The sequence below is a fragment of the Pipistrellus kuhlii genome, unplaced genomic scaffold (assembly GCF_014108245.1).
Source record: "Pipistrellus kuhlii isolate mPipKuh1 unplaced genomic scaffold, mPipKuh1.p scaffold_m20_p_1, whole genome shotgun sequence".
Lineage (NCBI taxonomy): Eukaryota > Metazoa > Chordata > Mammalia > Chiroptera > Vespertilionidae > Pipistrellus > Pipistrellus kuhlii.
Window position 1 is genome coordinate 70,328,043 of NW_023425404.1, and position 16,920 is coordinate 70,344,962.

At 36.9% G+C, this 16,920-nt stretch overlaps 1 protein-coding gene across 2 annotated transcripts in view; it reads left to right on the top strand.

Annotated features, from left to right (window-relative positions):
• The window catches only part of NUBPL (NUBP iron-sulfur cluster assembly factor, mitochondrial), a 215,008-nt gene that overhangs the window by 73,781 nt on the left and 124,307 nt on the right, over positions 1–16,920 (top strand). For both annotated transcript variants that reach the window (XM_036451248.2, XM_045585237.1), the window contains exons 5-6: positions 6,743–6,782; positions 6,873–6,963. In XM_036451248.2, coding sequence (XP_036307141.1) covers positions 6,743–6,782; positions 6,873–6,963 — 131 coding nt within the window. The remainder of the gene's footprint in view (positions 1–6,742; positions 6,783–6,872; positions 6,964–16,920) is intronic.

Here is a 16,920-nt window from a genome sequence, read left to right on the forward strand (position 1 = left end):
TTAAAAATTCGTAGTATTACAAACAAACAACGAAATGAAAACTTAGCATGCTAGCAAGTAGACCTCTTCTGGAAGATGCCCCTAGGCTCTGTTGTCCTGTCTTAGTAACATGCTATCTTTAGTTATGAAACAAAGCAAATCTATTAGGTTAGTTACTAAATTTAGAAAAAATTAGTACTTTGTTTTGGTACTAAATTTAGAAAAATGTTTTATAATCATTGTGATACTAGATGTTTGCATTCTTTGAAAATATATTTTTATTGATTTCAGAGAGAAAGTGAGAGGGAAAGAGATAGAAACATCAATGATGAGATAGAATGATTTGTTGTCTGTCTCCTGCATGCCCCATGATGAGGATTGAGTTCACAACCCGGGCATGGGCCCTGACTGGGAATCGAGCTATCACCTTGTGGTTGATAGGTAGACACTCAGCCACTGAACCAACCTAGCTGGGTATTTGTATTTAAAAAAAAAAAAAATCTTTATTGTTCTGATTATTATAATTATTCCCTTTTTTCTCCCATAGTTCCCGTCCACCCGGTTCCTACCCCACCCTCTATCCTTACCCCTCCCCCTCACTGTCCTCATCCATAGGTGTACAATTTTTGTCCAGTCACATCCCACACCCCTCACACCCTTTTCCTCCCAAGAATTGTCAGTCCACTCCCTTTCTATGCCCCTGGTTCTATTATATTCACCAGTTTATTCTATTCATCAGATATTTTATTCACTTGATATTTAGATTATCTTGTTGATAGATATGTATTTGTTGTTCATACTTTTTATTTTGACCTTTTTCTCCTTCCTCTTCATAAAGAATACCTTTCAGCATTTCATATAATATTGGTTTGGCTATGATGAACTCCTTTAGCTTTTTCTTATCTGTGAAGCTCTTTATCTGACCTTCAATTCTGAATGATAGCTTTTCTGGGTAGAGCAATCTTGGTTGTAGGTTCTTGTTATTTATCACTTTGAATATTTCTTGCTATTCCCATCCGGCTTGCATAATTTCTGTTGAGAAATCAGCTGACAATCGTATGGGTGCTCCCTTATTATAGGTACTGTTTTTCTCTTGCTACTTTTAATATTTTCTCTTTGTCTTTTGCTCTTGGCATTTTAATTATGATGTGTTTTGGTATGGTCCTCTTTGGATTCCTCTTGTTCGGGGTTCTGTGCACTTCCTGGACTTGTAAGTCTATTTCTCTCACCAGGTGGGGCAAGTTTTCAGTTATTATTTCTTCAAATGGGTTTTCACTATCTTGCTCTCTCTCTTCTGGCACCCCATAATTCTGATGTTGGTATGCTTGAATTTGTCCCAGAGGCTCCTTATACTATCTTTATATTTTTTTATTTTATTTTTCCTTTTTGCTTTGCCTGTTGGGTGTTTTTTGCTTCTTTGTATTTCAAATCTTTGACTTGATTCTTGCGATCCTCTAGTCTGCTGTTAGATCTTTGTATATTATTTTTTATTTCAGTCAGTGTATGCTTAATTTCTAATTGGTCTGTTTTCATATCCTTTAGGGTCTCACTAAATTTATCGGTGTTTTCTAGATAGTTCTTGAAAAACCTTATAACTGTGGTTTTGAACTCTATTTTTGGAGTCATTTGCTTTCCTCCATTTCTTCCATTTGTGACCTGTTTCTTTGTCTCTGCATTTTGGCTGCTTCCCTGAGTTGATAGAGTGGCTTTGTGTGCTAGGTGTCCCATAGGGCCTAGTGGCTCAGCCTTCCCAGTTACCTGAGGTGGACACTCTTGGTGCACCCTTTTGTGGGCTGTGTACAGTCTTGTTGTAGTTAAGCCTTGATTGCTGTTGGTATCACTGGGAGGAATTGACCTCCATGCCAGTTGGCTGGGAGGATCAGCTGTGTCTACAATGGGAGAACTTCTGTGCTGGAGACATCCTTTTGAGACAAGACTTGCTTCATTGGTGCTTTGGTGTACCCCAGGGTATACTGGCTCTTGGATCTCCAAGGTGGTGCTAATTTAGCCTCTGCCTGAGGCCACCCAGAAGGAGCTAGGAAGAGAGTTGCAGATTCCTCTTCTTTCTTATGATTACCCATAGCTACTTGTATTTAATATTTAACTAATTAAAATAGTGTGTTTTGCCCTAGGCAGTTTTGTTCAGTGGATAGAGCATCAGCCCACATACTAAAGGGTCCCAGGTTCAATTTCGGTCAAGGGCAGGTACCTTGGTTGCAGGCTTGGTCAGGGCCCATGGGGAAAGCAACCAATTGATGAGTCTCTTCACATAGATGTTTCTCATTATGTGAAGAGACTCCCTTACATTCTATCTAAAAGCCAATGGAAAAATATCCTCGGGTGAGGATTATCAACAAAAAATCAAAACATTAAAAAAAGAAAACACTGTGTTTTTAAACAGTTTTTATAAGCTTGGATGTCCATCTTACAAATTTTGTTACTTTATATGTAATTTATAATTTTAGTATAAAAACTACTTCTTTTTATTCCTGTTCAATTAACTCATTAATGATTAAATTCACCTAACCAATTATCTCCAAAATTATAAAGCTAGTTAAATTAAGTTGCCTTAAACATTTAAAACTAACTCTATAAATCAAATAAGTCTGATTCTATCAAACTTTCCAAATGCTTCAGAGGGTAGCCTTACAAACTATTACAATCATTTGAAATATCTAAACAACTCTTGTAAATTTATTAATCTGAACTGATTAATGGATTAATGGATTAAATCCAATTATATTGAATGCTCTAATACTGTTGAGAAACTTAATAAAATTATTTTACACCTTTCAAATTAAAATCCTCCCAGGTGTAGAGTACCAGGGATCTGGGGAAAACCTTGGTTTCTGAGGTCTTTGTGAAATAAAACTGTCATATCAGCCTGAATAGATGGCTTCCAAACTCTTATGTGAAAGAGAAACAATCAATCTTGTTTAAGTCACGATTGTGTTTTTTTTTTTTTCACTCATAACCAAACATAATCCTAGTTACTATACAATATATGTTCAAAATTTATTAAATATTTCAAATTAAAATCCAAAGCTAATGTAAATTTCTCTGATATGTTTGATTTACTTAAATGTTTCAAACACCTTTAAAAACAAATACAGAGAGAAACCAATATGGCGGCATAGATAAACACCTGAAATGCTGTCTCCCACAACAATTTCAAAACTACAACTAAAAGACAAAACAGACATCATCCAGAACTACAGGAAGGCTGGCTGAGTGGAAATTCTACAACTAGAAGGAAAGAGAAAAAGCACACTGAGATTCACAGGAGCTGCGGAAGGCAGAGGTACAGAGGCACATGCATGACCTTTCTCATTCTCTCATCTTTACTCACATTTTATTCTACTTCCCTTTGCTTATTTTCTTTTATCCTAGGAACACAGGTGGGTATTCTAAACCTTTCCTGGGTACTATTAATAGGTGGAACTACATTGTCATACCCAGTCACCTGACATTCTTCTGAAAGAACAATAGTGAATGCAATTTCCTTCTTGTATCTGATTTTCCATAAGAGAGGGTCTTGGTTTCAGAAAGGAAGAAAGGAGTAGGAAAATGGATGGTGAGAAAATGAAATTACAGAATTTGCACTGGCTGTCCCTTCCTACTTTGTTGTTGTTGTTGTTAATACTCACCTGAGGATATTTTTCCATTGATTTTTAGAGCGAAAGGAAGAGAGAGGTAGAGTCAGAGAGAAACATGGATGTGAGAGAGACATATTGATTGGTTGCCTCATCAGGGATTGAGCCTGCAACAGAGACTATGAAGAAAATTTTCTAGTGTTTTTACAAGTAAACACCTATCACTGTTAATATTAAAATGTCACTTATCTTCACCATACTTTCCCTTTTTGTACCAGCCTGGAACCCTATTATCCCATCCCTGGCACCCACCCATCTCAAAGCTGAAAGCCATTCAGACATACATTTCTTAAAATCCAACGTCTTGCATATGTAGGGAGGGGTTTGGGATGGGAATGGGGGGATAAGGACAATTATGTGAGACCATAATCAATAAAATAAATAAATAAATAAATAAATAAATAAATAAGTAAAAATCCAACGTCTTTCCTAATAAAGACTGCCCCTTTCTGTTCCAGCCTATTTCTTCCCTAATCAAGATTCTCATTGTCACCAAAACCTTGACTGGAATCAAACCCTCCATCCTTCAGTATGTGGGGTGTTGCTCAACCACTGAATCAAACCGATAGGGCTGTCCTTTCCTATTTTTTAAAAGTTATTTACCTTTGAGTAATGTGGGTAAAAGTTTTGTTTTTATAAAACTGTTTTGTTCATTAATTACTCTGTTTACATATTCCTTAAAATTCATGAAATGAGATTGCATATTCTTGGCCACACTCTATCTTCATTTTAAAAAATGGACTTAATGTCTTTAATTATATGATTTAATTTATAGTTTTTTTAAACTATAATTGTATTTCCGAACCTTGATGTCCAGCTATATTTAAAACTCTTCATTTTGGAGCCAGGAAATAGAGTAGAAGTACAGAGGTGCTTTAGGCTTACTGTGAATACAAGTAAATGGAAATGTCCACTACTTAACAATGGGATCACTACAGAAAGATCTGATTCTAGATCAGAGTTATCTTTGATGTCAACTTTAAAGCAGTCTTTCTTATGCCTCTTTCCTTTTTACCTAGTTTTTCAGTTTGATTTGATCACAATATCTGTTCTATATTTAACTAATTCTATTTATAATTAATTTGTAATATAAAAGTTTCAAAATCCGTTTCAAATCTGCTGGCGACATTCAGTCCATTAATTAAATTCATACCTGTTAAGATGCTAGATCTTTGTGGTAATAGAGTGAGGAGGATTCAACAGAGAGTCATTCATTCTGTGAGTGGCATTGTCGCAATTGAACTGGTTTTACTTGCAGTAAGAATTTCTTGTGTTTTAATGGATGAGCTATCAAGGAGATACAATGAGGTAGGAAATAATGATCTGTGTCAGGTAATGATGTTCTCTTCAAAATGTTGTGACAAGGCAGTTTCTAGGTAAATAATAGTACTTTGTTAGTTTTTAAATAAGTTTATATGGAGGAATTGTGTACATTCTAAAAAATAACATTCTGTGGAAAATAAATTAATTATAACTATAATGATGAGTTGTAATTCATTCTTTCTCTATTAATTTAAAAGTTTGTCTTCAGCCTATGCCAGCATTCAATTTTGATAATTTTATTATTTAAAGTAAAAAGCATTGGGGCACTATTAATTTGTTTTATTGATACATAGGAGTAGATAATGAAGAATGTGCCTTTTTCTTTTAATGTATATGCTGTATATATTTAGGAGTTCATGTATACTTTCCTCTGTTAAATTCTGAAGAAGCATATTTAACAACATGCCAATGAATCTGCTTATTTTGCTGAGCTTTCAGTTTATAATTTATTATCCATTAAACTATAAGAAATATTTAAAGTGCATTTTGTGTGTGTGTGTGTATTAAGATTTAACAAAGATTTTTACTTTACAGTGTTAGAGATTTTGATATTCAGTTTTGTGACCAGACTGTTGACTGTCCAGTGTCTTAGTCTCCTCAGGCTGCTAAAACAAAAATACCATAGACTGTGGCTTAAAACACAAACATTTTCCATAGGTCAGGAGGCTGGGAAGTCCACAATCAAGGCGCTAACAGATTTGAATCTTGGTTCATATGCAGTCAACTTCTCACTGTGTCCTTTTGTAGCAGAAAAAGCAGGAGAGCACCTGGAGTCTGTTTTATAAGAGCACTTCCCTCATGACCTTATCACCTCCCACAGAGTCCATCTTCTAGTTCCATCACATTGGGGTTTAGTATTTTAACATAAATCTCCCCTGCATTGGTAGTTATTGGGGATATGTGCTGGACTTGTCTTTTGTTCTGGGTAGAGTGGAAAGAAATGGACAGATATAATAAAAAAAGATTAGTCACAATTAAAGAAGAATTTAGTTAACTGGAATGTAGATAAAAAGAAAATACCCAGAATACAGTACATAAAGAAAAGGGGGAAGAGGATGAAAATTTGAGAGACATGGAGGATAGCATCAGAAGGTCAAACAGATCTAATTAGAGTTCTAGAAGGAGATAATGGAGAAAATATGATAGAGACAATATTTAAGAGATAATAGTTAAGAATTTTCCAAGATAGAACTAAAATTCAGGACAATAGTATATGAGTTGGCCTGGGAAGGAGAGTGATGGATTTGAAGAATTCAAAGGGAAAAAAAGTAGAGGTATTGATTCATTTTACACATTTGTTGAAATTACTGGGAAATCATTGTAAGAATAGAAATGGACTGTATGATTTCTATTTTAAAAAAGGGAAATGTAATGAGAAGAATCGCAATATAAAATAAGCCTACAAAAAACAAATTGAGGTGAAGAGAAAATATAAAATAGAATAGTAGATATGAATTCAAATATCTCAGCAATATAAATATTATATAATTCTCCAGTGAAATAATAATATTGTAAGTGGAAAAAAATTAAAAGAAAAGCAAAATCTAGATAGGTTAAACGCATTATCTCACCATTTTTAGATGTTACATCTATTGGAAGTATTAGTTTTATGCTTGGTAAATGTTTAAACTGTTGTAAATTGAGGTGAATTAGTTGGAGTTAAAAGAGCAGGAGTATGAATAGTCTATGTGTATTTTAATTTGACACTTTGATGAGAACAAATCATTATGTTTATATATAATGACTCATCTAAAAGAATTTTGTGTTTTTTTTTTTTTTAATTTCAGACAACCTAATGAAGCCTCTTTTGAATTATGGTATTGCTTGGTGAGCTAATCTTTTGTACTTTATTTTTTTTTCCAGAATACTGTTGATTAATTTATGTAAATGAGCTATATTTTTGATTCACTGTTGTAGTATGTCTATGGGCTTCCTGGTTGAAGAGACTGCACCAGTTGTTTGGAGAGGCCTTATGGTGATGTCAGCCGTTGAAAAACTGTTGAGGCAGGTAAGAAACTTGCATTGAGTATCATTTTATCATTAGCACACTGTGGTTAATGCAGCTGCTTTTTGGAGAGCTGTTAAAATTTGCATTTAGATTTCAGATGTTTTGCAAAAGAATCCAGTTGATAAGCTAAATGTATAATGAGTTATGTGGTGCCAAAATCAAATTTTACCGTTATGTGATTTAATCTTTCCTATTATTTATGAGAACTAAAAATCCAATATCTTATTTTATTTTGTTCTGTTGCTCTATTGAGGCTGCAATCAGATGGGGAAATCTATTTTATAAGTAATCTGCCTTCTTTAGATTTATGGTTAATCTCATTGTGGCCAGTATGAGTTATAAGGGCAGTGTAGAAATGGCTCAGTGTAGAAAAAATTATATAAACTATAGTGCTTCAGAACAAAATAAAATTTTGCTTTACTCTGAGTTCATATGGCTATATATTTGTGTATATAATATCTGCCCAATCAACTTCAATTAATTCTTAATGAAGAGAACAGTTGATTGGATTTTTCTGAAAATATCAGAAGGGCTATATGTTATTTATAGAAATAAATTTTATTTTTTTTCTTAGTAACCGAATTTATTAGTTAATTATATTCTAGGAAAATATAATAAGTATTGATAATTTGGATTTTCTCCACCTATTTACAGCAATTACCTCATATTCAGATTTTACTTTGGATCAGGTACTATGCTATAGGTTGACAATTCTAATCATGTATTCATATTATAATATATGTATTCATATTGTATGTATTCATGGTATATATGTATATATGTACACACACACACACACACACACACACAATTATTTCCAGTTGTGAATCAAGAATGAAACTTTTCTGAAACTCTTCTTTTTTCATTGTAACATCATGTCTTCTTTCTGCTGCTTGAGTCTGATAAATGTACTCTTCTGTCTCTGGACTCAGTGTCATCCTATTCCTAGTACATTTATTTAAGTCTCTTGGCTGCATCTCCTCCTCTTTTACACTCAGTTTTCAAAATAGGTTATTTTTGTTTTACTCTCAGCAACACCCTTTCTCTGCCAATTTCTTGTTGACCTTGAACTTGATTTGTGTTGGTAACAGCCCTTCTTTCTCTCTTTTTTAAGGAAATTCTAAGCAAATCTCAGTTCAATTTATAATAAAAGTTAGAGTCAATAGAAAGTTGGAAACACCAAAAGGAAATATCTTATTTTGTTGTGAGAATGTTTTAAATATGAATTTCCCCCTTCTATATTAGTGTTATAATTCCCAATAGGAAATGATTAAGAATTCCTCCCAAACCTTTGCGAATGGCCACTGAAGGTAGAAATACTTCAGTTCTCCACAGTGTCCACAGACTTATTGGAGATTCAAGTCAGTGATAAGAGATACAGAGATATAATTTTTTAAAAACGCCTGGCTGGGAGGCTCAGTTGGTTGGCACAATGTCTTTTACACCAAACGATTGTAGGTTTGATTCCCTATCAGGGCACATACCCAGGTTGTGTGTTTGATCCCCGGATGGTGTGCGTATGGGAGGCAACAGGTTGATGTTTCTCTTTCAAAATCAATAAAAGACATATCCTCAGGTGAGGATTAAAAAATAAAAAAAGAGATCCAGGTCAAGCTTCCAGCTCAGGGATGTAGTATCCCCATATTTATACCCATAACCTATCCCTAGCCAGATGTGCATGAGTTCTCTCTTTTCTACTTGAGTGTATTGTTTTTAAAATCCCAGGGATGCTTTTAAATCTCAAATTCCAACAGGTGACAAAAGGATCTTTGCTGGTGAGTGCTTGAGGGTGGCAGAGTGAGAGCATGTGTTCATGTGCCCTCAGGAGAGGGGCAAAGGGAGTTTCCCACAGAATTAGTGAGATTGAACCATTTAGCACAGTAAGCTCTTCCTCCTGGATCCTGCACCTTTCCTCTCCCCATTTTGTTCCCCCAGGCTAGTCACCTTTACCTTTCTCTCCCCTAAACTCCAAGGGCTATTCTTTTGCCTCTAACTTTCTAAATAAACGTTCTCTTACTTTAAAAAATTCTGATAGTAAAAATTAATTAAGCTTCAAAAAGGTTGTGCTTGATTTCAGACTTATATTTAGTATCTGCTTTTATAAAAGAAGAAAATGGTTTGAGAAAAGAGGTGAAAGGATCAGAAGTCTGCAGGAACCAGAGTATATTATTATTATTGTTATTATTATTTTGTGGAGTGTTGGGTAAGAGAGGAGGGGCAGGATCCCAATTCTATATTCAGTTAATGTCCTGCCATAACCCAACCTCTTTTATCTACTGCTGAATACTGTCAGAGAATCCTATATAATAAAAGAGTAATATGCAAATGGACCATCACTTCAACACACAACATGGCCACCCCCATGTGGTCAAAGATGGCTGCCCCCATGTGAACACAAGATGAATACCACAAGATGGCCAGCAGAGAAGGGTAGTTGGGAGGGACCAGGCCTGCAAGTGAGGGTAGTTGGGGGCGATCAGGCCTGCACGGGAGGACAGTTAGGGGTGGCCAGGCCTGCAAAGGAGGGCAGTTGGGGGCAATCAGGCCTTCAGGGGAGGGCAGGTGAGAACGACCAAGCTGGCAGGGGAGGGCAGTTAGGTGTGAACAGGCTGGCAAGGAAGGGTAGTTAGGGGGGACCAGGTCTGCAGAAGAGGGCAGTTGGGGGGGATCAGGCCTGTAGGGGAGGGAATTTGGAGGGGGACCAGGCCTGCAGGGGAGGGCAGTTAGGGGTGACTAGGCCAGCAGGGAAGCATTCAGGCATTTATCAGGCTGACAGGGGAGTAGTTAGGGGGTGATCAGGCTGGCAGGCAGAAGCAGTTAGGAGAAATTAGGCAGGTAGGCAGGTGAGCGGTTGGGAGCCAGCTGTCCAACTGCCCAGTGGGAACGGGCCTAAACAGGCAATCGGACATCCCTTTACGGGTCCTAGATTGGAGAGGGTACAGGCTGGGTTGAGGGACAACCCCCACCCCTGTGCACGAATTTCGTGCACCAGGGCTAAAGTATAGAATAATTGTGTTAATTGCCACCATTATATAATTTAAAAAAATATATATTTTATTGATTTTTTTTTTAACAGAGAGAAAGGGAGGAGATAGAGAGCTAGAAACGTCGATGAGAGAGAAGCATTGACCAGCTGCCTCTTGCACACCCCCTATCGGGGATGTGCCCACAACCAAGGCCCTTGACCGGAATCGAACCTGGGACCTTTCAGTCCGCAGACCTATGCTCTATCACTGAGCCAAACCGGCTTCGGCCATTACATAATTTTTGACTTTCCAATTCAGCCATTGTCTCAACACTTTAGTCATCTGATTTTATTTATTAAATGCTCAGCTTAAAAATATTTAGGGAATTTGATATCTGCTGGCAGAGGTCCTACTAGAGATATAGAGATTGGGCTGTTTGACCATAAATTGTATTAAAGTAACACATTACTTTGATAAGTACTGAAGATACATATTTGGCAAACATACTACAAAATATCAGAATGGAATATAGGATGAGAAAATGGATCCATAACTTATTGTGTTGGGGTACTTAGAAAATGCCAAAAGTATTCACTAGGATATTAGAATATTAGACTGCTTATTTACCTTACAGTCTTTTGTAAGGTCACCTCTATCATCTGTGCATTTTAACGGGAGCTGAAAAGCTGATATATTAATAGGACTTGAAAAGCGTACATTGTGACCATACTCATCATCTGAGCTACTAATTAAGGAGTGTTTTGTTTTTGCTTTTGTTTTGCTTTAGAAAGCAGACTAGCATTTGTAAGTTTAACATCCTGTGTGAAAATATAGTAGCTGGATAGATGCTCTGTACAGCAGTGTTTCTAGAAGTTTCTTACATGTCCTTTCCCAGTTACTATCTGTGGGGAAAAGATAAATACTTGTGGTTAATTTGCCATCTTGAACTGGAAGTCTAGCTTAAAGTTTTTTTTTTTTCTCTCCCTTACAATATTATACTGAGTTAAACTTATACATACAATAGGATGCACAGATCTTATATGTATAGTAGTTGAGTCCTTTTTATTGCTGAATAGTATTCTACTTCATGCGTATAACCAAATAGTGTTTGTGTGTATTCTTTTGTTGATAGACATTTGGATAGTCTTCAGTTTTTGGCTATTATGAATAATGCTGGTTTAGATACTTATACATGTGCTCTTAAGAGTTCCATTTGTTTTATATCTTTGTCAACATAGTGGTGTGTAATGGTTATCTTCTTAGGGTTTTAATTTGGGTTTCCCAGATAATGAGAGATGTTGAGCCTCGTTCATGTGCACATTAGATATTGCTTTATCTTCTTTTGTGAAATGTCTATTGAAGTCTTATACTAATTTTATTTATTGGCCCATTTTCCTTCTTGTAATTGAATTGCAAGAGTATTAATATATTTTGACTAAGAGTGACAGATAGATGTATTGGGAATATTTATCCTAGTCTGAAGGTTGTCTTTTGATGTGCTGAAGTTTTAAATTTTCATGAAATTCAGTTTATCAAAAACTTTTTTTTTTAATGCTTGGTGCTGTTTTTTGTTCACTAAAAATTTTTTGCCTGTCTACCCCATGGTTATAAAGATAGTATCAGGTATTTTTTTTCTCAAAACTTTATACAATAGTTCTGGCTTGTACATCTTGAATTCAATTTTTGATAAGTGAAGTGAGGTAAGAGTCAAGGTTTATATTTTTATAGTGTGGTATAATAGGAAATATATTTATTATTTGTTCTTGAATCTGGTACAAAACACCTAAAACCCTTTGAATTTCCTGAGTGATGGGGGTGTTTCTGTCCTTCATAAGAAGCCCCTTTTGGAGCACACCTGAATTCATGCTAGTGAGGTGACTTAGGTTGGATCTTCTAGATAGCTTCAAGATGGGACTTGTCACCAGGAAGACCAAGTGTTTAGCACATGTGTCAAACACAAGGCCCGCGGGCCAAATCCGTCCCGCCAGGCCTTGCAATGTGGCCCACACCGCGCTGTCATCACTGCACTCCGCTGCGTTTCCATCACAATGACAGTTTATGACTGTTCAGTAAACCATTTGGCCCGCGATTTAGGCTGGATTTTAGATTTTGGCCCCTTCTCTGATTGAGTTCGACACCCCTAGAGAGGATTGTAACTCCCAGTCTCTCCCACTGATCTCTGGGAAGGGGAAAGGGAAGGAAGGTAGGCTGCAGATTAAGCTCTATAAAAACTTAAAATAATTTTTAAAATTTATTTATTGATTTTAGAGGGGGGGAAAGAGAGAGATAGATTTGTTGTTCCACTTATTTATGCATTCATTAGTCTTTTACTATAGACTTGGATTTAAAGTCTATTTTGTCAGATATAAGTATTGCTATCCCAACTATTTTTTCATTACCATTTGCATGAAATATCTTTTTCCATTTCTTTACTTTTAGTATGTATGTATCTTTTGTTCTGAGGTATGTCTTCTGAAGACAACATATACATTGGTTTTGTCTTCTTTTCTGTTCAGCTACTTTATCTTTTGATTGGAGCATTAAAGCCATTTATATTTAAAGTGATAATTAATAGGTATATATTTATTGTCATTTTTATTTTGTTAATTATGTTCCTTTTTTGTTTTTTGTTTTGTCATCATCTCTTCCTCTTCCTTCTCCTCCTCCTCCAAGCAAGCCTTTTAACATTTCTTGTAATACTGGTTTGGTGGTAACAAACTCCTATAGCTTTTTCTTGTCTGCAAAACTAATTTCTGCTTCAATTTTATTTTATTTTTTTTTATTTTAAAAATATATTTTATTGATTTTTTACAGAGAGGAAGGGAGAGAGATAGAGAGCTAGAAACGTTGATGAGAGAGAAACATTGACCAGTTGCCTCTTGCACACCCCTTACTGGGGATGTGCCCGCAACCAATGTACATGCCCTTGACCGGAATCGAACCTGGGACCTTTCAGTCCGCAGACCGACGCTCTACCACTGAGCCAAACCGGCTTCGGCATAATTTCTGCTTCAATTTTAAATGATAGCTTTGCTGGGTAAAGTAGGATTCGTTGTCATTCCTTGCTATTCATCTCTTTGAATATTTCATGTCAATCTCTTCTGACCTGAAATGGTCTCTGTTGAGAAATCACTTGACAGGCATATGGGAGCTTCCTTGTAGGTAACTGACTGCCTTTCTCTTGCAGCTTTTAAGATTCTCTCTTTTTTGTTAACCTTTGCCATTTTAATTATAATGTGTCTTGGTGTGGCCATTTTTGAATTCATCTTGTTTGGGACTCAGTGCACTTCCTGGACTTGTGTGTCTTTTTTTTCTTCACCAGGTGAGGGAAGTTTTTAGTCATTATTTCTTCAAATAGGTTCTTGCTCTCTCTCTTCTCCTTCTGGTATCCTTATGGCATGGATGTTGGTATGCTTCATGTTGTCCCAAAGGTATCAAAAACTATCCTCAGATGTTAAAAATACATAGTTTTATTGATTTCAGAGAGGTAGGGAAAGGAGAGATAGAAACCTAAATGATGAGAGAGAATCATTGATTGGCTGCCCTTTGTATATCCCCCACTGGGGATTGAGCTCACAACCTGCCTGGGCATATGCCCCAACTGGTTCATAGGTCAATGCTCAACCACTGAACCACTTCAGCAGGGAATGACCTCATTTTTTAAAATTATTTTTTTCTTTTTGCTGTTCTGATCGGGTGTTTTTTATTACCTTGTCTTCCAAATAGCTGATGCATTCCTCTGCTTTATCAAACCTACTGTTTAGTCCTTCCAGTGTATTATTTATTTCAGATATGACATTCTTAATTTCTGACTGATCCTTTTTTTATGTTTTCTATATCATTTTTCATGGTGTTGAGCATCCTTATAATCATTACTCTGAACTCTATATCTGATAAATTGCTTACCTCTATTTAATTTAGCTCTCTGGAGAATTTCATTATTCTTTCATTTGGTGTCTGTTTCTTTGTTTCCCCCTTTTGGCTGCCTCTTCTTGTTTGTTACTATGTATTAGGTAGAACTGCCATGACTTCCTGTCTGTTACAGTGGCCCTATGTAGTAGGTTACCTGTGGGACCCAGTGGTACAGTCTCCCTGATCACCTTAGCTGGGTGCCCTAAGAATGTCCTTGTGCACATTATATGGGTCCTACTGTTGTCGCTGAGGCTTGATTGCTATTGGTCTGTGCATGTATGGGATTGACTCTCAGTATGGCTGACAGGCTCAACCCCCAACATAGTGTGCAGGCTGCTGTGCAGGTGCTGATCACACAAAGTAGAATTCGCCTCAGCATGGTTTGGTGCCTGCTGCGATCTCCCTGTGGATATGCTGCATATGAAGCTTACTGGATCCTGCTCTTTTGTTGTGTGAAACTGGCCACACAAAAATGGTAATCCCTTTAATCAAAATACAAAAGGTATTTTGGTTCTGGGCCTCTTTGGAGGGACTGTGGTGCAGGTGCAGACAGATGTCAGACTTGTGACAGTACCTTGGCAACCTATGTGGAGCTATCAGAGATTCATAGTTTGCAGCTCCCTCTGCTGGGCCTGTGTGCATGTGGAAAGAAGCCGTGCACCAAGGTCTGTTTTTACTAGCATCAGACCCAGGGAGAGGTCAAAGTACTCAGAGATCAGCCTTCGCCTACCAGCTGTCCGTTAGGTGCAGTCACTAAGCCTTAGGCTGTGCTCCTCAGCAGGGCATAAGCTCTACTTGGTGGGATGAGAGGGATTCCAGTGGGTGGTGAGGCTATTGCTTTCCCCCAGGCTTATGCTGCATGAGGTGATGCTCTGCCTGAGAAAGATGGCTTCTGCAGTTAGGAGGAATGACTCAGCACAGAAATCCTCTCAGCTCTCCCCTCAGAGCCAACAACTCAGAGCACAACTCTGGCAGATGCTCTGCCCTTCCTCTGCCAGAGCCAAGGGTGAATGGCTGTGAAGGAAATTTTGTGCATTGGCTCTTTAAGAGGATATCTGTGTTTCTAGCTGTCTCTTCTTGGCAGACAGAAACCCTCTGCTTTCCACAGCAGTATATTACAAGTGCACCTTTCCTGGTGCTGGTGGTTTGGGTTAGGGAGCTCGGCTTGGTATTTAGACCGCACACTTCTCAGCGGTCTACTCCCCACAGCTGAGATATCCCTCCAAAACTTCAGCTGCTGCCTGTGAGTTCTTGGCCAGCCCTCTTGTGCCTCAGTGCCTCCTACCAGTCTTGTGGCCTCCTCTGTAAGTCCTTGGTTATAAGGCTTCTCTCGACCTAGTTTTTATTGATAGTTAGTTAGTTAGGATGTTTCTATACTTTAGCTGTAATTCCAGTTTGGTCCTTAGGAAGAGTTGAGGGTAGCTTCCACCATCTTAGATCACTACACATTTCTATATTCATAAAAATTATCTGTGGAGTTAGTTGAAAATTTAGATATATTCTCCATGTTCTATTCTCTCATTTGGAGATTTTTCTTAAGTATGTCCAAGGGAGGGCCAAGGAGTTCTTACTTTTATTATTTTTTTGTGTGAATTCTTAATTTTAATAGACTATCCTAGGTCAAAATAACTAATGCTGGTGGCTCTGAAATCAGGTTTGCGTCTCTGATGGACCAGAAACAGTGCTTTTTAACTGCTTTCAGAGAAATAATAATAATAATAATAATAATAATAATAAAAAGAGAGATGAAGATATGAATGATAGGATGCCTGTGTAGTAGCAAGGGCCCAATGGATGCTAAATATCAGAATTTTTAGTTTTGCCAACTCTTTAACTACTCTATGACACTTGAAATCGGCATGGGCAAAACTGTTGTTGGAGACAGGATTGGCATGGCAGAATGTCTTAAGGAGAAAAATATCTAGGGCACTACTTAGGGAAACACTGAAGTCAAGACCTGATTTTCAGGAAGACATGTCAGGAGGCATCAGGAGTCTGGATAAAATTGGAGGATCCAAATAATTGAAAATCACTTGTGATGTAGAAGAAGTGATTGAGTATTTGAGAGAGGTATGGATGTGAAAAGTCCTATATAAAGTGGTTTTGTTCACAGAAGGAGGCGTATTAGAAAGGTTAGGCTTTTTTTTTTTTTATGAATGAAATTTGGAAATGAGGTATTACTGAGGAAAAGCAGTTTATATTAAAGTGAAAAAAAGTCAAGGATCAAGGTACCTCACAGTAGGGTGGTAATAAGATTGCTATTTAAGTTTGAGGATCAGATACTATTCACACAGTGAATACTTTTTCATAGTATGGGTATGTTCCAATTGCTCACACTAAAAGTTATTTGTTGTGTATATGATATTTAAACTGATCTAAGTGAGGGTCCTCTACCTTTATTTGATAAATCTGGCAAACCTAGGCAGAAGTGATGTTTCATAAAACACAAAGGAAGGTGGGTAAGATCAGGTTGGGAGAAGGTAAACATGGTGATGGAGTAGAACTGAGTTGTTTGAGATTAAAAGTATGAAGTAATATTAAGGGGACATTATTTAGTTAAGAGTGGCAGGTGGGAGTAATTGAAATTAGGTGAACATTAGAGTGAGAGGTGGGGCAAAGGATTATATTAAAGTGGGGGAGCCTACCAAGATTATTCTTTTAAATTTGAAGGACAGTGGTTTGTCGCCTTCTTTTTACCAATAGCATCTCTGAAAGAGACCTGTTTTTCTGGACACAGAAGCAGTAGTATAGGGAGTCTCAGCTTCAACTTGCCAATGTCTCATCATTTTATCTGCATAATTTCACCCCCCTTCCTTCCAGCTTTATCTGCTGAAAGGAAGGGAAGAGATTGATGAATAAATATGATTATGTTCATTAAAGCATTTTGTGATGCATTATGAGAAAGCAAGCTAGGCTATAAAAAGAGAAGTTAAATTTTATGATCAATTAGGAAAACTAGACAGATAAAAGCTACAATGTCATTTTGAGTACTAGATTTGTCAGTATGCGTTCCTTTTTATTCTCCTGATTTTGAAACACTTTTCTCTTATTTTCAATTTTGACTCTAAATAACTAAAGG